Source organism: Doryrhamphus excisus, linkage group LG1, assembly GCF_037039965.1.
Source record: "Doryrhamphus excisus strain RoL-2023G ecotype Guam linkage group LG1, RoL_Dexc_Guam_v1.1, whole genome shotgun sequence".
NCBI classification, from domain to species: Eukaryota; Metazoa; Chordata; class Actinopteri; order Syngnathiformes; family Syngnathidae; genus Doryrhamphus; species Doryrhamphus excisus.
In genome coordinates, this window is record NC_136357.1 from 20,336,232 (window position 1) to 20,359,000 (window position 22,769).

At 43.4% G+C, this 22,769-nt stretch overlaps 2 protein-coding genes and 1 long non-coding RNA gene across 3 annotated transcripts in view; 1 reads left to right on the forward strand and 2 right to left on the reverse strand.

The window, feature by feature from the left end:
* The first annotated feature begins 641 nt into the window (after window positions 1–641).
* htr3a (5-hydroxytryptamine (serotonin) receptor 3A) lies at window positions 642–4,688 on the forward strand. The gene is made up of 9 exons (XM_078793862.1): window positions 642–723; window positions 920–1,083; window positions 1,594–1,638; window positions 1,710–1,819; window positions 1,888–2,057; window positions 2,299–2,459; window positions 2,600–2,810; window positions 2,885–3,121; window positions 3,882–4,688. The coding sequence occupies exons 1-9, from the start codon at window positions 642–644 to the stop codon at window positions 4,181–4,183; spliced, it is 1,482 nt and encodes a 493-aa protein (XP_078649988.1). The 3' UTR covers window positions 4,184–4,688.
* On the reverse strand, window positions 1,366–5,148 carry LOC144901048 (uncharacterized). Its single transcript, XR_013629229.1, has 3 exons — window positions 5,061–5,148; window positions 3,874–4,393; window positions 1,366–3,095 (listed from the first exon to the last, which is right to left on the reverse strand). It is a non-coding gene; the product is annotated as an uncharacterized LOC144901048 (long non-coding RNA).
* A 3,709-nt stretch (window positions 5,149–8,857) lies between these two features.
* Window positions 8,858–22,769, reverse strand: part of zbtb16a (zinc finger and BTB domain containing 16a) — a 139,108-nt gene continuing 125,196 nt past the window's right edge. Inside the window, exons 6-7 of the mRNA XM_058078539.2 lie at window positions 16,567–16,737; window positions 8,858–14,145 (exon numbers count right to left, since the gene is read on the reverse strand). Of these exons, the coding sequence (XP_057934522.2) occupies window positions 13,916–14,145; window positions 16,567–16,737 (401 nt within the window). The 3' untranslated portion in view covers window positions 8,858–13,915. The remainder of the gene's footprint in view (window positions 14,146–16,566; window positions 16,738–22,769) is intronic.

The window sequence follows — 22,769 nt, forward strand, 5'->3', positions numbered from 1 at the left end:
CCACACTCTTCCATGTAATGTAACTGTATAGCAAAGAGAATAGTTGAACAGAGACATCACAGTCGAAAATCAGTTATAACGATTTCCCGACAGTGGAAATGTACTTAGTGATACTGCATAATGAGACGACGCTCAGGGGAGTGAACGTTGCGCCGCTGCGATTGCGTTCATTCTTTCATCCTGCTGCCACAAAGCAGATCAATAAAAGCCATCCGGAGCTTGGCGGCAGCTTCTCGACTCCCAGGTGGCTTCCTAATAGTCTGGATGAGAATATCAAAAGTGCGTTCTTGAAACCTGCCAGCGGAAGGATCCATATTAATCCAATTTTCACATCAGCCAGTGGATCTGGTTACATGAGAATTATGTAAGAGATGAAGAGGAACTGTCTGTGTGAGGTCATTGAAGATTGTATCGATTATTTTGCTTTAATAATGTTTTGGTTTAGTCCTGGAAAATGTGATTGTGTGACCATGGTGAGCCCTAATGTCGAACATCTGCTGGGAAGGCTCCCATAGTCCTCATGAAGAGGGACATGTTCTGGTGTTCACAAACGATCATGAAGACATGACGGCGTGTCCGACTTCATCCTTGTGAGCTGGGCAAGTTTTCACAAGCGGACGGCAGGACCAGAAAACACCATCATGAGACTCTCATCATCGTCATCAGCGTGGACTACATTGCTTCTCTTCTTTGTCATTCAAGGATCATCAAGAGCTTGCACAGGTAAGCATCTTTGGCGGTCCCTTATGCTATATACTAAACTGACTATTGACTTTTAATAATGAACAGTTATGATGCATGCAAATGTACAGACTTGACTTTGGTGCAAACAATACAACATGGCTATTCTAACACAGGAAAAAGGGTGTGGGTGAGTCTAAATCTGTTATGACAATTGTTTAATAAACAAACTTTTCAGTGAAGAAACTGGGCAGCAACACAGGCAGATTCGCCAACGCCACTTTGTTGCGCCTCTCAGAGTTTTTGAGTGCGGGCTACAAGAAGGGAGTACGACCGGTGAAGGACTGGCGAACATCCACCCTTGTGGCCATTGACCTCATGGTTTACTCCATCCTCAGTGTGGTGAGAATTTGATGGAATTATGATGATGAGCTTATGATGGAATTTGGCAAAGTTTAGCGACAGGCATTCCTTGTTTATCGCGGTTATTCAGTTTCAGCCCTGACCATGATAAGTGAAGTAGGACTTCTGAGTAGAAATGGAATATTTTCATAAATGAAGCACAGAAACCTGTTTTCAGTGCTCTGAATAAAGTTATTATTATTATTAGAGTCGTCTAGATGTGAACTAACACCTCTATAGTCACCTCGAGACCAAATATTGTGGCACACATCCGCGTGATTCCCGAGGTCCCTGTTGTTTTGAGCTTGTTTTCAGAGAGCCAATCGCCTGCTGCTATCGCAAGGCTGGCAACACTTACACCTACCCCTTATTTGCTATGAGGCCATTAAAAAATAGCATTTGTAGCCAGTTGCAAACAGTTCTTTTAAGGTCTAAATACGGTGCTGCATTGTATGTATTAGATGAACATCAACTGAAACAACTTCAAGGATATGTTCCGCACTTTAACAGGATGAGAAGAACCAGGTTTTGACAACATATGTCTGGTACAGACAGGTAAGCAGTCACAATCCAACTTGCTGATCTTGGGTGTGATTAAGCTTCTTCCATCCTTGGCTTATTTTTAGTCGTGGACAGATGAGTTCCTGGTCTGGAATCCAGAGGACTTTGATGAGGTCAAACAAGTTTCACTTCCGACCGCCAATGTGTGGGTGCCTGACATTCTCATCAATGAATTGTAAGACCATATCCTCACCGTAGAGTTGAGGACCTCCTTGACATTTGTGGTGTCTCCTGTCAAACCAGCGTCGACGTGGGGAAGTCTCCTGACATCCCGTACGTCTATGTGACACACAACGGCTTGGTGCGCAACTACAAACCCATCCAGGTGGTCACCGCCTGCACACTCAACATCTACAACTTCCCCTTTGACGTCCAGAAATGCAGCTTAACCTTCCAGAGCTGGCTCCATACAAGTAGGACCACTCGTGTTTGTGCAAACGTGAGATGAATATGCAAGTGTGTGCTGATATTTAAAAAACAGCCCAAATTAAGAACTCCCTGATATCCGGCACTCATCTGAGCGCTATGTTACCAAGTCCCAACGACCTCCTGTGTCCTGCTGTGATATGTGCTGGGAGAGCAACGGACTGAGTGAAGGTTGAGTTGTTGCCATGACGGTCTCACGCTGCTCCTGACATTGTGTTCGATCCGCAGTTGATGACATCAACATCACGTTGATGCGAAGCCCCGAGGAGCTGAAGGAGGACAAGAGCGTCTTCATGAACCAAGGAGAGTGGGAGCTGCTGCACATTTTGTCCAACTATAAAATCTTCAGTGTGGACAATGATGACTACTATGCCGAGATGAAGTTCCACGTGAGTACAATAGACCCTTGGGAGTCGACTGATACCATGGAATTTGTCAGACAGCCTTCTGGTATGGACTGAATGCCATTGCTTTATCACCTAAAACAAATAAGTAAGACTCACTTGAATAAATGGCAACTATGACACAGGTGGTGATCCGCCGGCGGCCATTATTCTACACAGTCAACCTGTTGCTGCCCAGTATCTTTCTGATGGTGATGGACATTGTGGGCTTCTATCTTCCACCTGACAGTGGTGAGAGGGTTTCCTTCAAGATCACTTTGCTGCTGGGATACTCCGTTTTCCTCATCATAGTATCCGACACTCTGCCCGCGACCGCCATTGGAACTCCGCTGATAGGTAGGTGCAGTAATGTGGCCATGTTGATTTATCCTACTTTTTCCTGACCTGGTCTTGTCTTGTCTGTGCCAAAGGTGTCTATTTCGTGGTTTGCATGGCCCTCTTGGTGATCAGTCTGACGGAAACAGTGCTGATTGTGCGTCTGGTCCACAAGCAGGACCTGCAGCCTCCAGTTCCTCACTGGCTGAAATACCTGCTTCTGGAGCGCGCTCCAGCCCTCTTCTGCATCCACAAGAAACACCGGCTGTGCTCTAGGTTGTCCTCCCAGGCCTCTGACCTGGATCACTACAAAGACAGCAACTATGGGACTGGTGAGCTTCTTAGTTGCTTAGTATTCTTCTACTAATGTCACTAATGAGTCTCATGGTGGCCCAAGGTTAGCATGTTGGCTTCACAGTCAGGAGATCAAGGTTTTGAATCTTCATTTCGGCATCTCTATGTGGACTATGCATGCATGCTTGGGTTTTGTCCAGGTCCTCCAGCTTCTTAACACATTCCAAAACATTCATGGTGCTAATTTGAGACTCTAAAATGTCCATTGAATGCGAGTGTGAATGGTTGTATGTCTACTACATGTGCCCTGTGATTGGCTGGCCACCAGTCCAGGGTGTACCCCGCCTCTCGCCCAAAGTCAGCTGTGGAGGCTCCAGCTCACTGGTGATCCTGAGCTGTAGGGATGTCCTGATGGATCACGTGATCAGAAATCTGACTCGATCACATGGTTTCAGACCTGATCAAAATTGGCCGTTATCTTCTGATCAGGATTCATATTCATTCATTCATTTTCTCCCCCTTATCCGCACGAGGGTCGTGGGGGTGCTGGAGCCTATCCCAGCTGTCTTGGGGCAACATGCAAACTCCACACAGAGATGGCCGAGGGTTCCAGGATTCATATTAATATTTCATAATATCATATGTCATTTCACATTTCATATTCATATAGAAAATGGAATAGAAATGAATGGAAAATGGTTCCAGGTTTTTGCAATGCTAAATGCAGAAGAAATTAGAATTAGAATTAAATTATACTTCCCTTTTATTATTATTATTTATTTTATTATACCCTTCTAGCCCAGTGTACACTCCATCACACCTGCGAGATCGGCCGGCAGCACGACAGAGAAGTGGGCCTGTTGGGTCGGGGCCTGCTCCCCTCCAGAGGTCCATCCCCACCCATCATGAACAACATCCTGCAAGAGGTGACAGCGATACGCAACTTCTTGGAGAAGCGGGACAATTGCCGGGAGGTGGCTAAGGAGTGGCTGCAGGTGGGCTACGTTCTGGACGTGCTGCTCTTCAGGGTCTACCTGGTGGCCGTGGTGGCATACAGCATCACGCTGGGCACGTTGTGGTCGGTGTGGCAGGTCTCCTGAGTCTTGACGGCATAATGCTGTTTTATGCTAGCTAAGGTTTGGAGGCTATGGCGAACAGTAATGCAACAGGTTGCCCTGTTGTTACATACATCCTTTGCACATCCACACATCTATTCCTAAAATATACCTGATGGCTGGTTCAGGTTCCATAAAGGCCTTTTAGGTGCTCTTTTGTGTGTGTCCATATCTTCAGTTCAAGCATGCCGCTGTCTTTATAGACGCCAAGTGTGCCGTCCATGACATATGGGACAGAGATATGTACTTTGATATTTATTTAACAACAGTATAAACTGTAAAAACAACAATTATTATGGAAGCGTATACAATTGTGCGGCATACAACTAATAAATTACTGTATAATAATTTGATGCTGTGATGTTTCCCCTTGCATGTCCCCTTGTTGTAACTTCCTAAAATATACTGCACCTATATAGTAACATTTACTGTTGAATGGGTTTATGATGTGTAACCCACCAACTTGTCTATTCCTAATTTCATTATTAAAGCGTTGATAAATACAAAGCAAAAAACATTTGTCTGAAATTACTGTAATTCCCCTAAACAGCCACAAGGTGACGTTGTGGACTTCCACAATGGTGTGAAAGGGCAGGTGGCTTGATTAAAGTAATAGCATAGAATTCTTCGGGAATAAAAGCTTATTTTGGAGTCTGACGTCGTAAGATAATTTAGTTTCATGTATAAGGATATAAAATGTGTTTTAATTGTCTGTTCTGTAAATGAAGTTTTTCAAGCATTTCAGCCTCGAACTCAGTATTCCCGTTTCCATGACTACTTAAACTTCACTTCCTGTTGACAGGGAAAGACACCAGCCTGTGTTTGAATTCGGGATCTGCATCCCTCAAGTCCAGCAGCCTACCTTCTTGAAGGCCAGACGTTCTGATGCTCCTCCTCCAGCCACGACCCAGCCTTCCTCACACTTCCTGGTTGTGTCACGTGGTCTCACGTTTATTCTGACGTCACGACAGAGTATCTGCCTCCAATCGCAGATTTATCTTTCTTTTTATCTTTCTACAGATTTATCTCCAGCGCACAGCTAAACCTGCAATTTTAAACAGTAGTATTATTATATATTAATTCCTTATTTCTAAAATCCCAAACACTAAAACTTGCTGATATAGTTCATTTTCAAAGCTAAAATAATGCATAAAGCTAACAATAACCTATTAGCCATACTTCTTTACAAGAGAGGAGGAATGTCATTTCAAGGAAGAAATAAACTTGAAACACTTCTATGCTAGGACTACGTTATGCTAGCCATAGCATTTCAGTATGTGGAATCAAACTATGGAATGGATTGAGTAAGGAAATCAAACAATGCACAACGATGAGCCAATTCAAGAAACAATACAAGCAGTTGATGTTTGCTAAATACAAGGATGAAGAGTCTTGAACAAGGCACTTTGTTTTTATTTTATCTCCATTTTGATGCTAATATCTACGATCATTATTTATTATGGTTATAAAAAATGACTATAATGTCACTACATTACCTTACACTTTATGTGTATGTAGTATTCAATAAGCGTTGCTTCTTCCTATTCCTTTTGGACACGTGGAACTGAGAACTGATTTACTGTATGAATACTTATTTCTATTTTAGGGGGTTTGGGGGACGGTTTGAGGTTTGGTTTTATTAGGTTTGATTAGCTCAGGGGTCGGCAACCTTTACTATCAAAAGAGCCATTTTACCCCCTCGCTCACTAAGGAAAAATAGACTGGAGCCGCAAAACATAATTAAAAAAACAATATCTCATAAACTTTGGAAAGCTTGAATCGTTCTTAATTTGAACAAGTTTTAAATAAAAGAAATAGAAGTGCAGTGTGCATGTGTAATGGAAGCCAACTCATAGAGTCATGACAGTATCATCTTGGTTAAACCTCAATACCTGACGCCTGAACAAATGTGCAGCGACCTGCTCACATCCAGAGCGAATTGCGAGTCTCCCAAGATTTTGATTGACTGCCAGATTTGGAGGGAACTTTGGGGCATCAAAGTAGTTCAGAGGAGAAAAGCCAGAGTTGATGAAGTAGTCTTCCTAGTATAGCGTCTCACAGAAAGTCCGATTTTTGTCAAAGATGCATGTTAAAAAATACTTGAGTTGTGAAGGGAGCCACAACAAAGAGGCTGAAGAGCCACATGGTTGCTGACCCCTGGATTAGCTGAGAAACATCCTATTTCACTTGAATGCTTGATTGCAATAAAATGTGAACTTATAGTTTTGCCTCACTCACAGCGCAACCTAGAAGATCCAACAGGATTCAGTTGGTGTTGAAGTTTTGCTCAGGCGTGTAAGTCAGGAGATGGTAAGTTGTTACTGTGAGTATGATACAACAACATATTAAAAAATGGGCAGGTTACACGTACTGTGTGTTGTTTGACTGACAGTGACTGACAGCAAGAAGACTGACGGAGCCAAGATGAGTCTGAAGTGAGACTTGAAATTTGCCATGAAAACCTATATTATTACTCTACAATTTGTGTCATATATTAGTCGAAAAAATGTGGATTTACTGTATGTACTGACACCTTGACACGCTTTGCCACGTCAAACATCTTGTGGGTTTTTGGCTTTTGGTGTACTTCCACCAAAGACCCAGTATCAAACAGGCTGGAGTGGAAGCCTGCCACACATGAGAACACAGGCATAATACAGGAGCAAAAATAGGGGTGTCATAAATGGATACATAAAATTGGGTCTGCGAGAATGAGACGATTCAATACAATTAAAAATACTGTATACGACTGGCCATGAAACATTGTAGCTGTTCAGAAGCCGAAGCTGGACTCAAATGCTGCAGAAATATGCAAACATGTAGAATGGAAGTAAAAGTAAACTGCTCGTTTGAGCTGAAATGGGGAATTGAACCAACCATCTTTGGGTCTGGATCCAAGCTGCGCTATGCAACTTCTACTACTTTGACCTAATTGGGGCAGCAGTACGGAATACCAAATAAGTCTAGTGCGACTCCCATCATGCTTTGGGGCTTGTTCAACAGTTGGCCCAGCTAAACCGAGTTGCCTGTTTAAGGACACCACTCTGAGTTTTGATGAAAGCATCACCCACCGCTCGAAGTGACTCAGTAAAAAGCCGACGTACAGTGGAACACAATGCAGGCGTTACGTCAAAAATAGACATTTTTTACTGGCGTCTAAATTACTCGCGTTTATTTGCTACATAACACAATGACAAAAGATGGAATGAGGTGTAAATGAAATTCTATGGCCCCATACTTGAGCATCCTGAAGGGCCCACACAAACAACTTACATTTACATACATTTACTTGCACTACTCGGCTGAAAAAAGCCTTTTCACATTAATGGCACTTCTTTTTTATGCTTTCTCCACGTTTCTGACCTAGAAATGTTGTAAGAATGTTGTATTCTTGTGTTAAATGATGCCAAAGTTTCAGATAATGAGGTTTCCACATTTGGAAGTGAGCCCTGAAAGAACGTTGGGATGGCTCAAAACACTTGGTTTCAAGGGGCGTTGCAAAACTGTTCTTTTGTGACATCACAGAGGAGTGGGCTTCCTTATGGGCGTGGCTGTTGGCGCCCTCCCTCACACTTTTTGTTTTTGTGAATATAACTGTGAAATATCTGCCAAACTATTGCTGAAGCCACACGCAGCACTCTCGACTGGAAGGTTCCATTCATTTGGGACACGCTGTGCATCCACAGAGGTGGAGAGAACCACAGTGCTAACTGTAGTTAACATGGTGCTAACACGGTGCTAACACGGTAGTCCCGCAAAACATGTGTCATGACCACATTTCCACCATCAATGTTGTGCCAAGATTGTCTGCAGTTCGTAAATGCGGTGCCCTCACATCCGGCTTCTGAGCTCCACGGTACCAGCGGTGCTTCTGACAAAGTGTGTCCGACTATTCGGGCAGGTGAGGTTGGAGGAGCACCAGCGGTGCCTACTCTTTGAGTTCAAACATGGTAAGTCAGGGGTTTCCAGCCAGTAGATCATGAGCTGCTAGTAGCTCCCAAACACTTCAAGTAGTAGCTCCAAATTTCTTATCAACGCCTATTCCCGCTGCATTAGAAAGTGTTGTTCGCAGTAGTCAGGAAGTAGTTCTGGAGTGTGACCAATCACAGCAGAGTGGCCGTGTCTAGTGGCGGTCCATGGGTGGAATAAATAAAATGAATAAAAACAGCCCGTTTTAGCAGGAAGCACAAATCCAAGGAAATCCAGCTGGAATAGGTGCAGATTCTGGAAGATCTAGAAAGTTTTCTGAGCGAGTAATCTATAGGAGTCCACAACTCAACACAAAGAGTCCAAAAATGAGCATAATAGGTTCCTTTGAAATTACATAAACCTTTTCATTTATTTGATTTTGTCTCATTAAAAAAATTGAAGAATTACATTTTCAGCATTTTTAAACTGTTGTTTAAAATGAGATCCAATCAATACAAGGACAAAAGTTCTTAAAAAGAGACATTCTGTATGATTTGAACAATTTAAAAATATGTTTTATCTGGACAAAGTAAAGTTGACCTTGTGTGTTTATGTACAACACGGGTATATATGAGAAATACACATTTTCAATGAACTATGATGAGGAACTATGCATTTGTGTAGGAATAAGTAGGAATAATATCTTTGAACAGGAACAGGAAACAAAGCAGGAACCAGAGAGAGCGCTAAGACAATTGACATAAAGTCCAATGTTTATTTCCTCTGACTGCAGATCGGAAGTGTACAATTGAACAATCGTGACTTGATTTTAATTTTTTTTTTATAATTATGAGACCCATAAATAAAAAAAATAAAATACAAAATAAATTCACTACAAAAAGACAATCTATACTGTTAGTAGGATGTAAAAAAAGAAAAGAAAAATATCTTTTTATTGATTTTTTTCTCCACTATCAAAAGGCACAACATTGACTTTAGTAACAACATGGAAGGACCTGCAGCATTAAATCTTTTATTGTCCTTTTTTTTCACACTCCATCAGAGAACACTGAAATGTTACAAAGAGATGTGTTTGATTCCACGTGGAAATAAACAAAACCAAAAAAACAACTTCGATATCAACAGACGCTGGCTATAGATATGAAAACATCCACAGTGGGAAAGAAAATAGCACATTGTCGCTGGAAAAGACAAAGGACCTTTTTTTTGTGTTTTTTTTTTGCAAAGCTCTAATGCAACCCCCCCCCCAAAAAAAGAACAAAAAGAGAACAAATTTCAAAAATAATAATTGTGCACCTTCTAAGATTAGGCTAAGATTAGGTGCTGAGGTAGACAAAAACTATAACAATTCAAATCATCACCATCATCATTAAAAAAAACAAACAAAAACTCTATCTTTCTTACATTTCTTAATAATACAAAGCGACTTGTTCTGTGACCACAATGGAGGAGAAGAGAAAGTAGCACAGACAAGCCAAAGACGACAGTGAAAGAGAGGGCAAAAAAAGCTTTTTTACGTTTAAAAGCTTCGTTACGCTTGGTCCGACAGGGCAAAGTTGTTGGTCCTCAGTGCTAAGATAAAAAAATACTCCGTGCTTTCGTTCTCGTTTTGTTACATTTCAACTTCAACTGCATGTGAAATGGCGACTTATCTGGAGGAAAAATAAAACACCAACACTGGAAAAACACAGAGTGCCAGCTCAAGGGATGCCATGAGTCCCTCTTGACCCACACACCCTAAATGCATCATGTAGGCAACGTAAAATGTACAAAAAAAGGAACAAGTACTGAAGTACTGAAGCAAGGGCACGAAATGTGTCAATTTTTGAAGCTGAATTGTTGTCAAGCGCAATATTGTTAGACAGCAAACCTGTTGCTGATGATCACAATCTCAATAGCAAAAATCTCAATCGTATCAACATCCTCTCATCTGGATATTCAAACATCCAAAACAATTTTCCGACCCTCTCAGAGTGGATTTAAAAAAAAGTCATGTATGAGCGTCATGACATCCCATGGGTGCTGGCTTTTTGAAAAAATGTTTTTTGCTAAATTTTCATCCGAAAGTACAAGTGGATCATTTTTAGGCACACACGAGAAACACTGAGGGGGGAAGAACTATATCGCTGCTGACGTGTTTGTATATTTTTACCAACTTAGAGAAAAAACAGTGGCATAGAATAGAACTTTATTTTCGTATCTGATTAGTGCATTTCTCTATTAAAATACACACACACACACACACACACACACACACACACACACACTTTAGCTACACACTCGTTCACCCGCACAAAAAAACAAACGTAGAAAACATTCGATGACGGGGCTAAGGGGTGGGAGTCACGTGACTGACGGGGAGTGTTGCATTGTGGGAGTGTCTGACTTATTTCTTATTTTATTGGTGGATGGAGTTATGGCATAAGCCCCGCCCCCTTCGGCTCACAGTGTTAGAGAGAATCAAATGGCAGAACACCGACGACACGTGCCACTATCCCGTCTTTTTTTTTTTTTTTTTTTACTTCAAGTACAAAAACAACAAAAATAGTACGCCTGCAGTCAAGTTTGATTGCGAAAAGGGAGAATAAATGGTCGGCTTTTTTGTCTCTTCTTTGCCACATAAACGACGACAAAATTCGAATAATAATAAGAAATGGTGGTGGTTAAATTTCATCCTTCACCTACAAATGCAACCGACATCCAGAAAGCAACACTTATTATTATTATTCTTATTATTATTACAATATATTCACACGATATCCAAGAGGAGCAAGGCCAAACAACGATTCACACCCAGAGAAGACACCAAAAAAAACAACAAAAATACAAATATTTGTGCCCTGCTTTAACCCTCCACAAAAAACAAAGGACTGACACGCAATACAAAAATATCACCATTTCTTTTATATCAAATTGCCTACGGTGGCTCTTTTTTCTTTCCTTTTGTTTGGATGACGACTAAACATCCAATTGTCCATCGCAGTCTGCAAAAAAACCATGACCGACCTCCACCCAGCACCTTCACATTACAAAACTCTATTCACATATGTTCAAGTTTCAATGTGTTGTTGGTTTGGGAACCCCCTTGAGCAAGCAACAGTGCTTCCTTCTTCCTCTTTGTCGGCTCTTTGCTCGTCACTTAAGGCTTCAAAAACACGCTAGGTTTCTAGGTTGCCCCCCTCCCCCTCAAAAACCCACGCACACCTCTGCTATTGTCACCTTTTATGTACACTTTGCTTAAAAATCATATAAATCAACTTTTTGAGTAGAAATATGCATGAGATGAAGTAGCAATGATGAAAAATGCCAAAAAAAGAAAATGTGCTTTTTGCCAAAACATAAACTTAGAGAGGTAGCTTCTTGAGAACAAAAACACAAAAACAAAACCTTCCGGCTCTTGAACAAGCAGGGTTAATAATAACAATAATAATACAAAGTTTGGTACTAATGCACAAAACCCCCCCCCGCACTAACAAATAAAATCTCATCACTGCGGCACTTTAAATTTGTGTCTGCGCACAAATAATCACGCTGTGCAATGCATCTTTCCGACTCAACGAAGGGTGGGAATGAAAAACAAAAGAATGAGGTCACAAAATGAGGTAATTCAAGTACAACAAGAAAAAAACAAGAAGAAAAAAAAAGAAGAGGAGATGAAACCACAGAGAAAGAGTTGATTTATCTGTCGTCGTATTCATCCGATCGGGAATCCCTGCTTCCTGTCCGGACGCCAGTCCGGCGGCATGCGAGTCTGTTCACATTCACGTGGCCTCGAAAACTCCTCTTCTACGGCGTCTCCTTCCGACATTCACGACTTGTAGAGCAGCCGCTTTTGTTTGCTTTTCCATATCGTCTTTCCCCGTCCATGCGGCCACCGCGTGTGGCGGTTAGTGTGAGAGTATAAACGGAGCGGTCCGGTTGCGTATTGCTGCGAGGAATGAACGTGGCGTCCTGTAGTAATGCATCAAACAGAAACTGTTGTCGTAGCTTGTGGTCACCTGTGCAATGAAGCCTGATATGATGAACTATAATAATGGCAGAGCGCTAAATACGTATACCAGTCAACCTTTGGCCTCCTTGAGGGAGGGGGTACCTCACAGTACCGGGAAGACTGTGGATGTGTGGGGGGGAGGGCAAACAAAGCAGCACAGGCCCCCCCCCCCAACAATCAAGCAAACAAGTTCATTGACTATACTGCATATTCCCACTGCCTCTGCTGCCGATTCTCAGGGGCTATCTCAGGATGACCAGGGAAAAAGACGTTTTCCTTTTAAGTCGTGGAGTCTTGGGAATCATGCGAGGATTCTAAGATGACACATACAGTTTGATCCAAATCAACCTTGGCAAAGGTCCACGGCAGTCCATCAAGGAGGTTCTGGATGGGTGCTGGAGCCTATCCCAGCTGTCTTGGGGCAAGAGGCGGGGTACACCCTGGACTGGTGGCCAGCCAATCACAGGGCACATATAGACAAACAACCATTCACACTCACATTCATACCTATGGACAATTTGGAGTGGCCAATTAACCTAGCATGTTTTTGGAAATCCACTTTGAGTAATGTTGGCCATAAGTCAGGGAAGATCCTATTCCGTTTAGATGGGAATATTTTGGTCATAAGGGCACGTAAAAGTTTGGCCTTGGTGGAGGTCTGCACTCAAACGAGTGACATTCTAGTTACGTTCTAACAGAACAGGAACAGGAAGTTCTATTTTATATGCACTGTTTTTTCTGTTCACTACACAAAAACTACTTTCCACATTTCCGCGAAACTTTGTGTAAAGGTGGGACGTGGGCCATGGAAGAACCCATTAAACTTTGGGATGGATACAGATGAACGAGTTCATCCACGAGGTCTTCTTGGAAGGGCACTTTTCCACATTTTCCTTCTTAACGACTGAGTGCATGAAATTGAGGGAACGGGTTGTTTGGCCTTGGTGGTTCGCTCCCACTGAGTGACATTGTACTAACCTCCACAAAGGAGGTTGCTCTTATGTTTCAACAGGAACAGGAACAGGAACTGCCACAATTCAAAATTCAAGTGTTTGAGCGTGACTTGGTTCTATCTTTTGCTACCTATGCAAAAAACACTCGACTGATTTCAACAAGACTTTGCATATCGGTGGGCCATTGGTCAAGGAAGAGGCAGGTCAACTGTGGTGTATGAAGAGGGTGTATGTAGGGATAGATAACATATGGCTAGCATGGGGCGGGGACTATATATATCTTAAGAATATAAATTGATTATATATTTTTTTACTATTGCTGTATTTTTGGAGCTTTTTTTTAATTATTTGTGTCTCTCTTACATAATTAAGGATTACTCTGCCTTGGCGGAGGCTTCAGTATTTTACCGAGGGACATTCTTAGTTGCTAACTGCAACTACTAGGAAACACAAAGTGGTCCATCACTGTGATGAACTTTAAAAGAAAACTCTGTTCACGTTTTCTTTGTGTGACTGGTAAACTAAACACTCGACTACGATTCCAACAATGATTTTGTTCATCAGGGGTTCGGATAGCCCTTGAGAATCTATCAACACCGCTAGCAGCAACGCTTCCCTGCCGCTCGGCAACCTGAAATAATAACACAGTAACACAATGTGGGGCAATGACCCGGTGATTCCGAACTACATGGTGGACACGTCTCTCTGACCACCCTTGCTTTTTTTTCTTGCCTCTTTCGCAAAAAAAAGGCTTTTGACGCTTCAACATACTCCCAACGCCACTATTACATTCTCCTTCCTCCATCAACCCCCCCCGCCTCCTCGCTTCTCCAACCACCCGCCTCAGACGTAGCAGAGGTACAGGTAGGTCTTCTCGATACGCCAGTCAGGGGGGATGTCTTCGGGCTTGTGGCCCTTCATGTGCTTCTGCATGGCCGACAGACTGGGGCAGTACTCCAGGCAGATGGTGCATTGGTAGGGCGAGGCGCCGTTGTGGGTGCGCAGGTGCTTGATCATGGCCGAGTAGTCCCTGGATCGCTGGTGGCACAGCTTGCACTCAAATGGCTTCTCACCTGGGGAGCAACGGGGGAGCGAGACAACGGTTAGCATGAGCGGCTGACAAGGTGCCACATTCATCAGGCCACGTCGTTAACCATATCAGACATAAAACCTGAGACTGGGTGCCTGGGTGGCACGACAAGATGGTAACTGGTAACTATGGTAATTATGCTGAAAGCATACAAAAACACCAGGCAACCACTGAAAAGGTTATTGTGTTTCCAGTACAGTTCATTCTGTTAGCTACAGCGCAGTTCAGATCAGGTATTTGTAATTTTAGGGATTCCTAATTAAGTCAGGCAAATAAAAAAATGGCAATTGGTCAGTGGTTAATTATTTGTTATCCGCCCATTTTCTTCCACTTAGGGTTAGCGGGGACAGCAGTCTCATTAGCAGACCAGACCGCCTGTGAGACTTAATCCCACCAGGTCCCAGGTCTGCCCTGAAGCCTCCTCCCGGCTGTGCATGCCTGGAACACCTCACCTGGCCTACGGACTAGATGCCCGAACTACCTGAACTGGCTAGTCTCCGCTCTCCTGAAAGACCAAACATCTCAACCTAATCTCCGATGCTTGATGGACGACGGTTGAGGGTCGGACACCCGGTCTTTGGCAGCCAAATCTGGATTCATTTGTATTGGTCTTAGCATTTCTCAGCAATTCTCAGGCTTCGCTACACATCTTAAAATCAAGCCTGGAACTCTTCCAACGATCCATCAGTCAGCTCCAATCACCACCACATCATTCACGGAAGTGGTGGCACTCACCAAAGTATATGTTGGTGCTAACACTGGTGATGTTAGGAAACCACACAGTTGCCTTCGGTAAAAAGTAGCCTCTTATGATTTGGCCCCAGATTAGCCGAGCTTCTTCAGTTGCAGCTGGTCTGTTAAAAGCAAAGCTGAAGGTGCTAATTAACGTGTGTGATGGCAGCAGACACAAAAGGTAACGACTGTTATTGGATTTTCCAAAGTTCCTGTACTTTATCGGATTTGAACGTGTGCCGAACGGGTAATACACAGCGTATATACAAACCCATGGTAGTGCTTCTTGGAGAGACACAGTCTGTCGAAGACGGGACAAACACAGGTAGTTAGCATGAAAGCTACAGACACCTAGCAAACATTGTGTTTGGAATAGGAACACACCACTGAGACAAAGTAGCACCCAATGGGACCTTTAAAAGACGGTCGTGTCCAACTGCTGACTGAGCCATTGATCAATTAGGAGGTGTGTCCACATCCTTTGTTACATCATACATCAAAGAGCCAATGTCCTTTTCAGTCAACAATGGCTAAATGGCTAAATGCTAAAAGCACTAATGATTTGAGTGGCGGCTGGCAAACAATCAGACGGCCTCGGCGTAAATCAGACATGGAAATGGCGACCTTTTGGTAGTGGCATTTGAGACGCACTGTCGGAAGCCATCGGGCCCCGACGATCATTGAGGCTAATACCACTGCTAATGTGTGACGTACCCCTCTCCCCCGTTGACTTTGACCTCACCCGCCCATCGTCGCTGTGAAGCCAATAAACGCAGACAGCTGTTGATAACCAGACTGTAAACAAGAGGGCCTCACGTAAGCGGCTAACTATGAATTGCAAATGCTTCCCCATCACCACCACAAGTATTGATCCGCCATTGGCATGTGGCTAGTGCAAAGGGAGGGGGGGGCAGCGTCAGAGCGTCAATGATCCATCAAGTTGCTCTCTTTTATGTGAGCTGCCCTTTTGACGGTGAGCTTGTCACTTGCTCTCGTTATCTGCCGTCGCTCTACGGCTTGACGTGAATCCCTGCCATCCTCCCCCCACCTCACTGGATGCGGAGGGGGCAAGATGGGGGGGGGGCAATTATTGGACAGGCTGTCTTGATAGTGTGGTTTAACAGCTGCCTTATTGAAAGGGAGATGGGAGCTGTGCACTGTGAATTAGAGAGGAAATGGCGAGGAAAAGCATAAAGCCGCGGCCGCCCTGCCCCATCCGGGTGGGCTTCTCGCTCAGTCTTCTTGGGGGCCGCCAGCTTATCACTGTGTCAACATCTTTATGGGGCTCTAAATATACTGGGATCAATAGGCAGTCTTTGGAGACATTCATTTACTGTAGCACAGCAACAAAGATATGCTTCTGCTGTGTGTGTGTGTGTGTGTGCGTGCGTGCGTGCGCCCCTCCACTGCTCCATATGCTGCAACAATGTGTTCCTGTTCCCGTGCACAGCTAATGAATGCTGTGGAAGCTCATTTACACACAACATTAGCGACACCTGCACCATCTAATAGGATCCAATACAGGAGCTGTGTCGACAATTTGGCCGTCATAATGATAAGCATGGCTGTAGAGCACCACCATGTATACCACCAACAATTGTTCATCAGACCCAATGGACATGTGTACCATAAAAAGTAGATTTATGCAGTAAAGCTAGTAATCATACGGTACCTGTGTGCACACGGTAGTGGGTCTCCAGCTGGTGCTTGAGGCTGAACTTCTTGCCGCAGCCGTTACATTCGTAGGGCTTCTCGCCGGTGTGGATGCGCTTGTGGCCTTTCAGCGTGCTCTCGTCGCGGAAGCAGCTCCCGCAGAACTCGCATTCGAATGGGTGGTCCCCGGCTGCGAAAGACGGCCAAGACAAGACCGGCGAAGAAACGGTCATTATTTCACTCCATAGTCAGGGAACACACCACTAAATGCACACCACCATCATGATCAAGTAATATCTGTCCAAAGCTTTGTTTAACATTGGTAGAAGTCAATACTGTCTTATTGTTGTATGAAGGTTTGTAAATATCACCTACTCCACATGTGCGGGTGTGTCTGTTGTGATTTACAAGTGTCCCTGAATGCAGCGGCAACTTCTGTCACAGGAGTTACAGAATGTGATGCAGCTTGAGCAGCACTGGCAGCAGTTTGCTTCTTAATCGTATCTAAATACAGAAATACATTTTTTCACCGCTGCGCCGTGCGGGGATGAATTGGAAGTCCAACATGAATGAAATATTTGAGAAAAAACACTCCTACACTACCTATGAGTTGATATGATGCACACAGAGCAAGGAACAACGTGCCGCTCTGTCTCCTTCCTGCTGCGTTCTCGTCGCACTGTGAGACGTTCAAGGTGCACTAGTAATTTTGTGTGTCAGGCACTAATTGTTTTTCACCCCCTACGGCGGTTGGCGTACCCCACTTTGGGAACCACTGGTCTAGACTACCAACAAACAGTTGACAATCGCTGCTTTCAATGAATGCCAAATGGAGGGAATCAAACGTAAATCTAACATACTGTTTGTTTTCAAACACGTCTCCAAATGCTCATTTTTAATGCCAACGTTGCAGATTCCAATCTCGGCCACAGCCTAGTGGGCTAAATGCACATGTTGGCATTGGATGAGGGGGCTCTACCTGCATGGCCGCCCGTGTCGCACTCGCCAGTCAAGTAATGTGGCTATTTATTAATGCATTTCAGTCCAACGCCGCAACTTAAAGCCGCCATCAATGACCTATGCCTTTCATTATCTGCCTGTCAGAGCAGCAGCGTGCCGGGGAATAAATTGCATCTCTCGTTACTTTCTGCCGCTAAGAGACAATCTGGCAGCTCTGCCCTGCATATTATCTTATTTTAAGGCCTTCTTGCACACGGACAAAGTGCTTTTTTTGCACACTTTAAATGCCGATCACATTTGGGCAACACACTTCACACATTCGAAGCGTTTTATTGTGACAGGGGTGGAGGGGACGTGTGGACGAGGTGTTGGCTGGGTAAAGGAAGAAAAAAAATCAATAAATGTGGCAGTCTTTATTTGTCTGCATGAAGTTATCAGCGCCTCCTGCTGTAAGACACGCCGCCTCTTCGGGGCATCTCGGCCACAGCGGAGATCACAATCCATCACCGAGCCTGGCGGCCTCGCGCCACGCTGCAGGAATAATAATGCAGCTGGCGTTCACCGGCCTTTAATTAGGGCGCCTCAGTGAGCAGGATGCTAATACCCGCACGACAATGGCTGTGGACGGCTAATACCATTTTCATCACCATACTACACATACTACAGAACAAAGCAAAAAACACGATGATACACGACACCCATGTGGACTACATTACATTTTGCAATCGAATGTGTTCTTCCTTGAAGTCAAATCTAGAGCAAGGGTGTCCACAGTTTGGGCTGGGGGCAATTAGCAGCCGGCGGCTGTTTTTAATTGGACAACAGCACATTTAAAAAATATAATTTATCAACAACAAAGAAAAACAACAGCACAAACAGACGCGTCAGCACCAAAGAAGCATTTTAGTCACAAGATGTTTCCTTTTGAAAGTCAGAATATTAGGAAAAACAAAACAATGAAGTTTAAAATGTTCTACATTTTTGGTGAAGGTTAAATAGGTTGCAAAAAAAAAGAGAATAATGTCAAAATATCATGGGACCAAAGTCATAATCCTCAAGTAAATCACAGTGGCCCTTGCATTCTTTCATTTTCACTATGTGGGCTGAGCTGGAAAACGTTTTCAAATTCTCATTTGTGTGTTGAAGGGATTACATTTTGGACAGCATCCATTTTATTGCATATTTATGACAAAAAAATGAGTTTTTTTCCAGTTGAGGTTACTTTGAGAAAAAAAGACAGAAACAGAGTCCACCTTTTGGAGGCTGAATTCATAAGCAATCACTTTATGATTTGCTATCGCATTGAATGTGAATGTGTGGCGTTAATGACCTGGGCTCCACTCTCTCTTTCTCTCTTTCTCTCTCTCGTTCTGTCGTTCTCTCGTGTAGCGCCTGTAAACTTTATCAGGACACGCAGCAATGCACAGCTTTAAAAAAAGTGCATTTTAGCGTATGGCTGCATTTGGAAAAGTGGTGATTACTTACAAGGAGATAAAGCTGCGTTTGGGCTCAGTAGACACATCATACTTTGGGGATGTTTACACTAAAAACAGCAATGGATCAAATGCTGCTGAAGATAAAAGAGTGTGGTTCCCCCATGGGTTGTACAAAAAGACATGGTAGCATACATGGAATGTAAATATCCTCAAACTTTTGTCATCATTAGTCAAGTCAAGTTTTGTTCAGCGCATTGAGCTGGATGAGAAATTTCAAGCCAATCAGGCTTATGGAGGCTTAATAGCGCTACCATGGCTACCGTGTGGTGTAGCCTACTTATGGACCAATAGCAGCACTGGCAACGCAGGAGGGCTGCGCTTCTGACAGGTTTCCGTCATTTTGTGAGCAGCGGTTCAGGAGTAGAGTTACTTGACTCCAAATCAGCCATGCATGGACAGCCACCTAGTGGCCTGGCATGCATACAACAAACTTTTTGATTGTGGACGCTGCCGTCATCACATTAAACCTTCAAGACTTGTTTATACAGCAAAAATTCATCCATTCATTTTCTACCGCTTTTTTCACTCGAGGGTCACGGGGGGTGCTGGAGCCTATCCCAACTGTCCCAACTGGGCGAGAAGCGGGGTCCACCCTGGACTGGTGGCCAGCCAATCACAGGGCACATATAGACAAACAACCATTCACACTCACATTCATACCTATGGACAATTTGGAGTGGCCAATTAACCTAGCATGTTTTTGGAATGTGGGAGGAAACCGGAGTACCCAGAGAAAACCCACGCATGCACGGGGAGAACATGCAAACTCCACACAGAGATGGCCGAGGGTGGAATTGAAAATTGAACCCTGGTCTCCGAGGTGTGAGGTCTGCGCGCTAACCACTCGACCGCCGTGCCGCCCTTACACGCTGTTAAATTATTTATTTTTAAACTTTAATATTTATTTCGAGTCTATAAAAGGAGAAAAGAAGGGCCGCCATGTGGAAAGGTTTTCAGGTAAAAGAGGTAAAAAAGTATTTTATCATTTCAGTCTTTCAGCCACTTGGAAACAGCATTCTGGGTGACTTCATGTCACATGACCAGAAGTGACAAGCCGACAAAATATGTGACTACTTCGATTGGCATGACTCACCCCCGCTAAAATGACTCTCAGAAGTAATTTGTTACTTTCATGGCAGATGTAATGGGACACACAGCAACGTTGAGTATTTCCCCAAAGGTCTTGAGGATCATCAAGATGTCAAAATCAAGATGTGTTCTGGCAAAATTGAGCCAAGCCTTCAAATTCTTTTTGTTCAGCAGTGGTTTTGGTCTTGGTCTTGGAGCTCTGCCATGTTTTTGTTCAGTGTTTTTCTCTTGGTGGAGTCGTGACCTTCACTGACCTTAACTGAGGCAAGTGAAGCCTGCAGTTCTTCGGATGTTGTGGGGTCTTTTATGACCTCTTCAATGCAAACACTTTTTCACGGCACTGTATGCATTTTGATGCATCGCTGTCACTTTACTGATTGGCGGGTTACATCCTGCAATGATTGGCCTTTCTGTGTTTCGTTGCCAAAATGATCCCAAACGTTTTGTTTAATACTGGCGGATAATACTGACATATCATATGGTATCAATATGAGACTAAAGCAAAATAAGGTTTTTTGGAACATAAAAGTATTAAGAATTATAAGTGAAAATATTATGACAAGAAATTTGCAAGTTATTCAAAAATAAAGTTGAAATATTTGGACTATTAAACCCCCCCCCCCGAGCAAAACTGCTGCTGTATTTCACTAATGCAGGGTGGAATTTGGCTTTAAGATGACAACTCTTACTTCCTTGCTCTTCCCTCCAGCACAGTGAGGTGGAACCACATCACACGGTGAGTGGACCCTGGGGTGCCCCTGGGCATCACCACCTGCGTCCTTCCGTCAACCCTCCCCCATCATCTCCTGTGACACCCCAAAGAAGGGCGGTGGTGCCCGCGGGCACCATTGGGGGGCAGCTGAGGGGCGTCTATTCCATCAGCCAAGGGCTGTAAATCACGAACGAGCTGATTTATTTGCTGGCTAGGAGCTCCGTCAAATACAGCTGCGAACACAAAACGCGGCGTGGTGGACAGCAAATTGGCTGGCAGTTAAAAACACACACAGACAGACAGAGAACAACAATGGAATATTAATGAAGGCCTGCTGTGTGCTGCCAACACAACAGTATAATTGAGCGCGTGACTTCCACCTTTAATGCACTGTGCACACGTGCAGTAAACACGCATAAAGAGCAAATAAAGAAGCCAGCGAGACAAGCGCAGGTGGTCGGAGGAGAATAAAGATGGGCCAGATTAAGATGCTGAAATAAACAGCATTAAAAATCCCCGCGCCTCGTCTTTTAAGCGTTGATCTGGTGTCACGGCTCAGGGCGAGGCTGCGTCGCAGAGATAAGGTGGTAGACAGGTAAATGAAGCAGGCGGTAATGAATGCTCCCAAAAACGCTTTCTGTTTGTCACTTGATACAAGGGAATGTTAACGCAAAGCAATAAGCGTGCTCATCTCGAAAGCTCTCAGCACCGCCAGATGAGGAGACACACATCGTCCATTCAAATCAGCCCCCGAATATTACAGACACCCCGGAATTTACAATACCACCGCTACTGAGAATCATAAAAGCCTCTCCTTGGGTTAGCGTGCCAACCTGTGGTGGTCTTTTAGCCTGCTCTTACAGGGATTTAGGTTTAAGATTTGCACTGCAATTTGGAGACAACTAACCTCTTGTTATGGGAAAAGGTGAGTTTTTGCTCAGTTTCTCACCACAATGCTGGCACTTACAACTTCTACTTACTTAAGTTGTGTACTTATAACACAACAAGACATAGCCCATATTGTATGCCAAATGGAAAATGTATGCACAGCGAATCAAAATTCTACATTTTCATGTTAACCGAAGAACACGCTAACCAAGGTGCACGGCAACCAAGGTGCACGGCAACCAAGGTGCACGCCAACCAAGGTGCACGCCAACCAAGGTGCACGCCAACCAAGGTTCCACTGTCCAATGTTAAAGAGAGACAGGAGATGTTATTGGAGCTGGAACTAATCTAATGATGTGTGACAATAGTCACTATGAAATGCTGGTCTGTACTGGCAGAAGGTGCAAGATCATTTTTTGGGGGGTTGCACACAAGGGTGCCCCCAGAAATGGGCCCCTTGAAAAAAAACCACTATGAAAAATCACAGAGGTAACATAATACATAACAACATTTGTTAGCCTTTATAATGCATTATTATCCATTATCTGAGCACTATAAATATCCCATGCATGTTGATAGTCAATATACTATTTAATAAATCCTTATGAATTAATTACTTTCTTAATGTCAAAGTGAGGAGCAAAGTTGACTTTTTTCAGATTTCATTCGTATGTATAGATATAAATGTGATTGCATTGTTTTGTAAAGTAAAGGAAAGTGAACGACCACATACAAGATCCAATTTGATAAAACAAAATCAGAATTGGGTATCATACCCTGAAGTGTGAACGAAACCACAAAAAAGTTATTTTTGTCATCCGAAAATTATTTTATTTTAATTATTTATTTATCTTAATGTCCCACCACTCTGACTCTTCGACACAGATGTCATACTCCCATATACTGTATAGGTAAACTCATGCCCTCGTCTTTCTTAATTTCATTCTTAAAATCATTGAGAAATCATGAAGAAAATGTTGAAATTGCCACAAAGATTGACACCAGGAATTATGTTTGCTTATGGTTCCTCTGTTTATGGTTGTGTACATTCAAATGTATATTTTATATGTTTTATTC

Excerpts from the sequence above, each read along its gene's own strand:
- htr3a (XM_078793862.1), top strand. The coding sequence starts at position 642 with ATGAGACTCTCATCATCGTCATCAGCGTGGACTACATTGCTTCTCTTC. Across the intron at positions 1,639-1,709 it reads CATATGTCTGGTACAGACAG|TCGTGGACAGATGAGTTCCT; the intron begins GTAAGCAGTCAC and ends GCTTATTTTTAG. Across the intron at positions 3,122-3,881 it reads AGACAGCAACTATGGGACTG|CCCAGTGTACACTCCATCAC; the intron begins GTGAGCTTCTTA and ends ATACCCTTCTAG.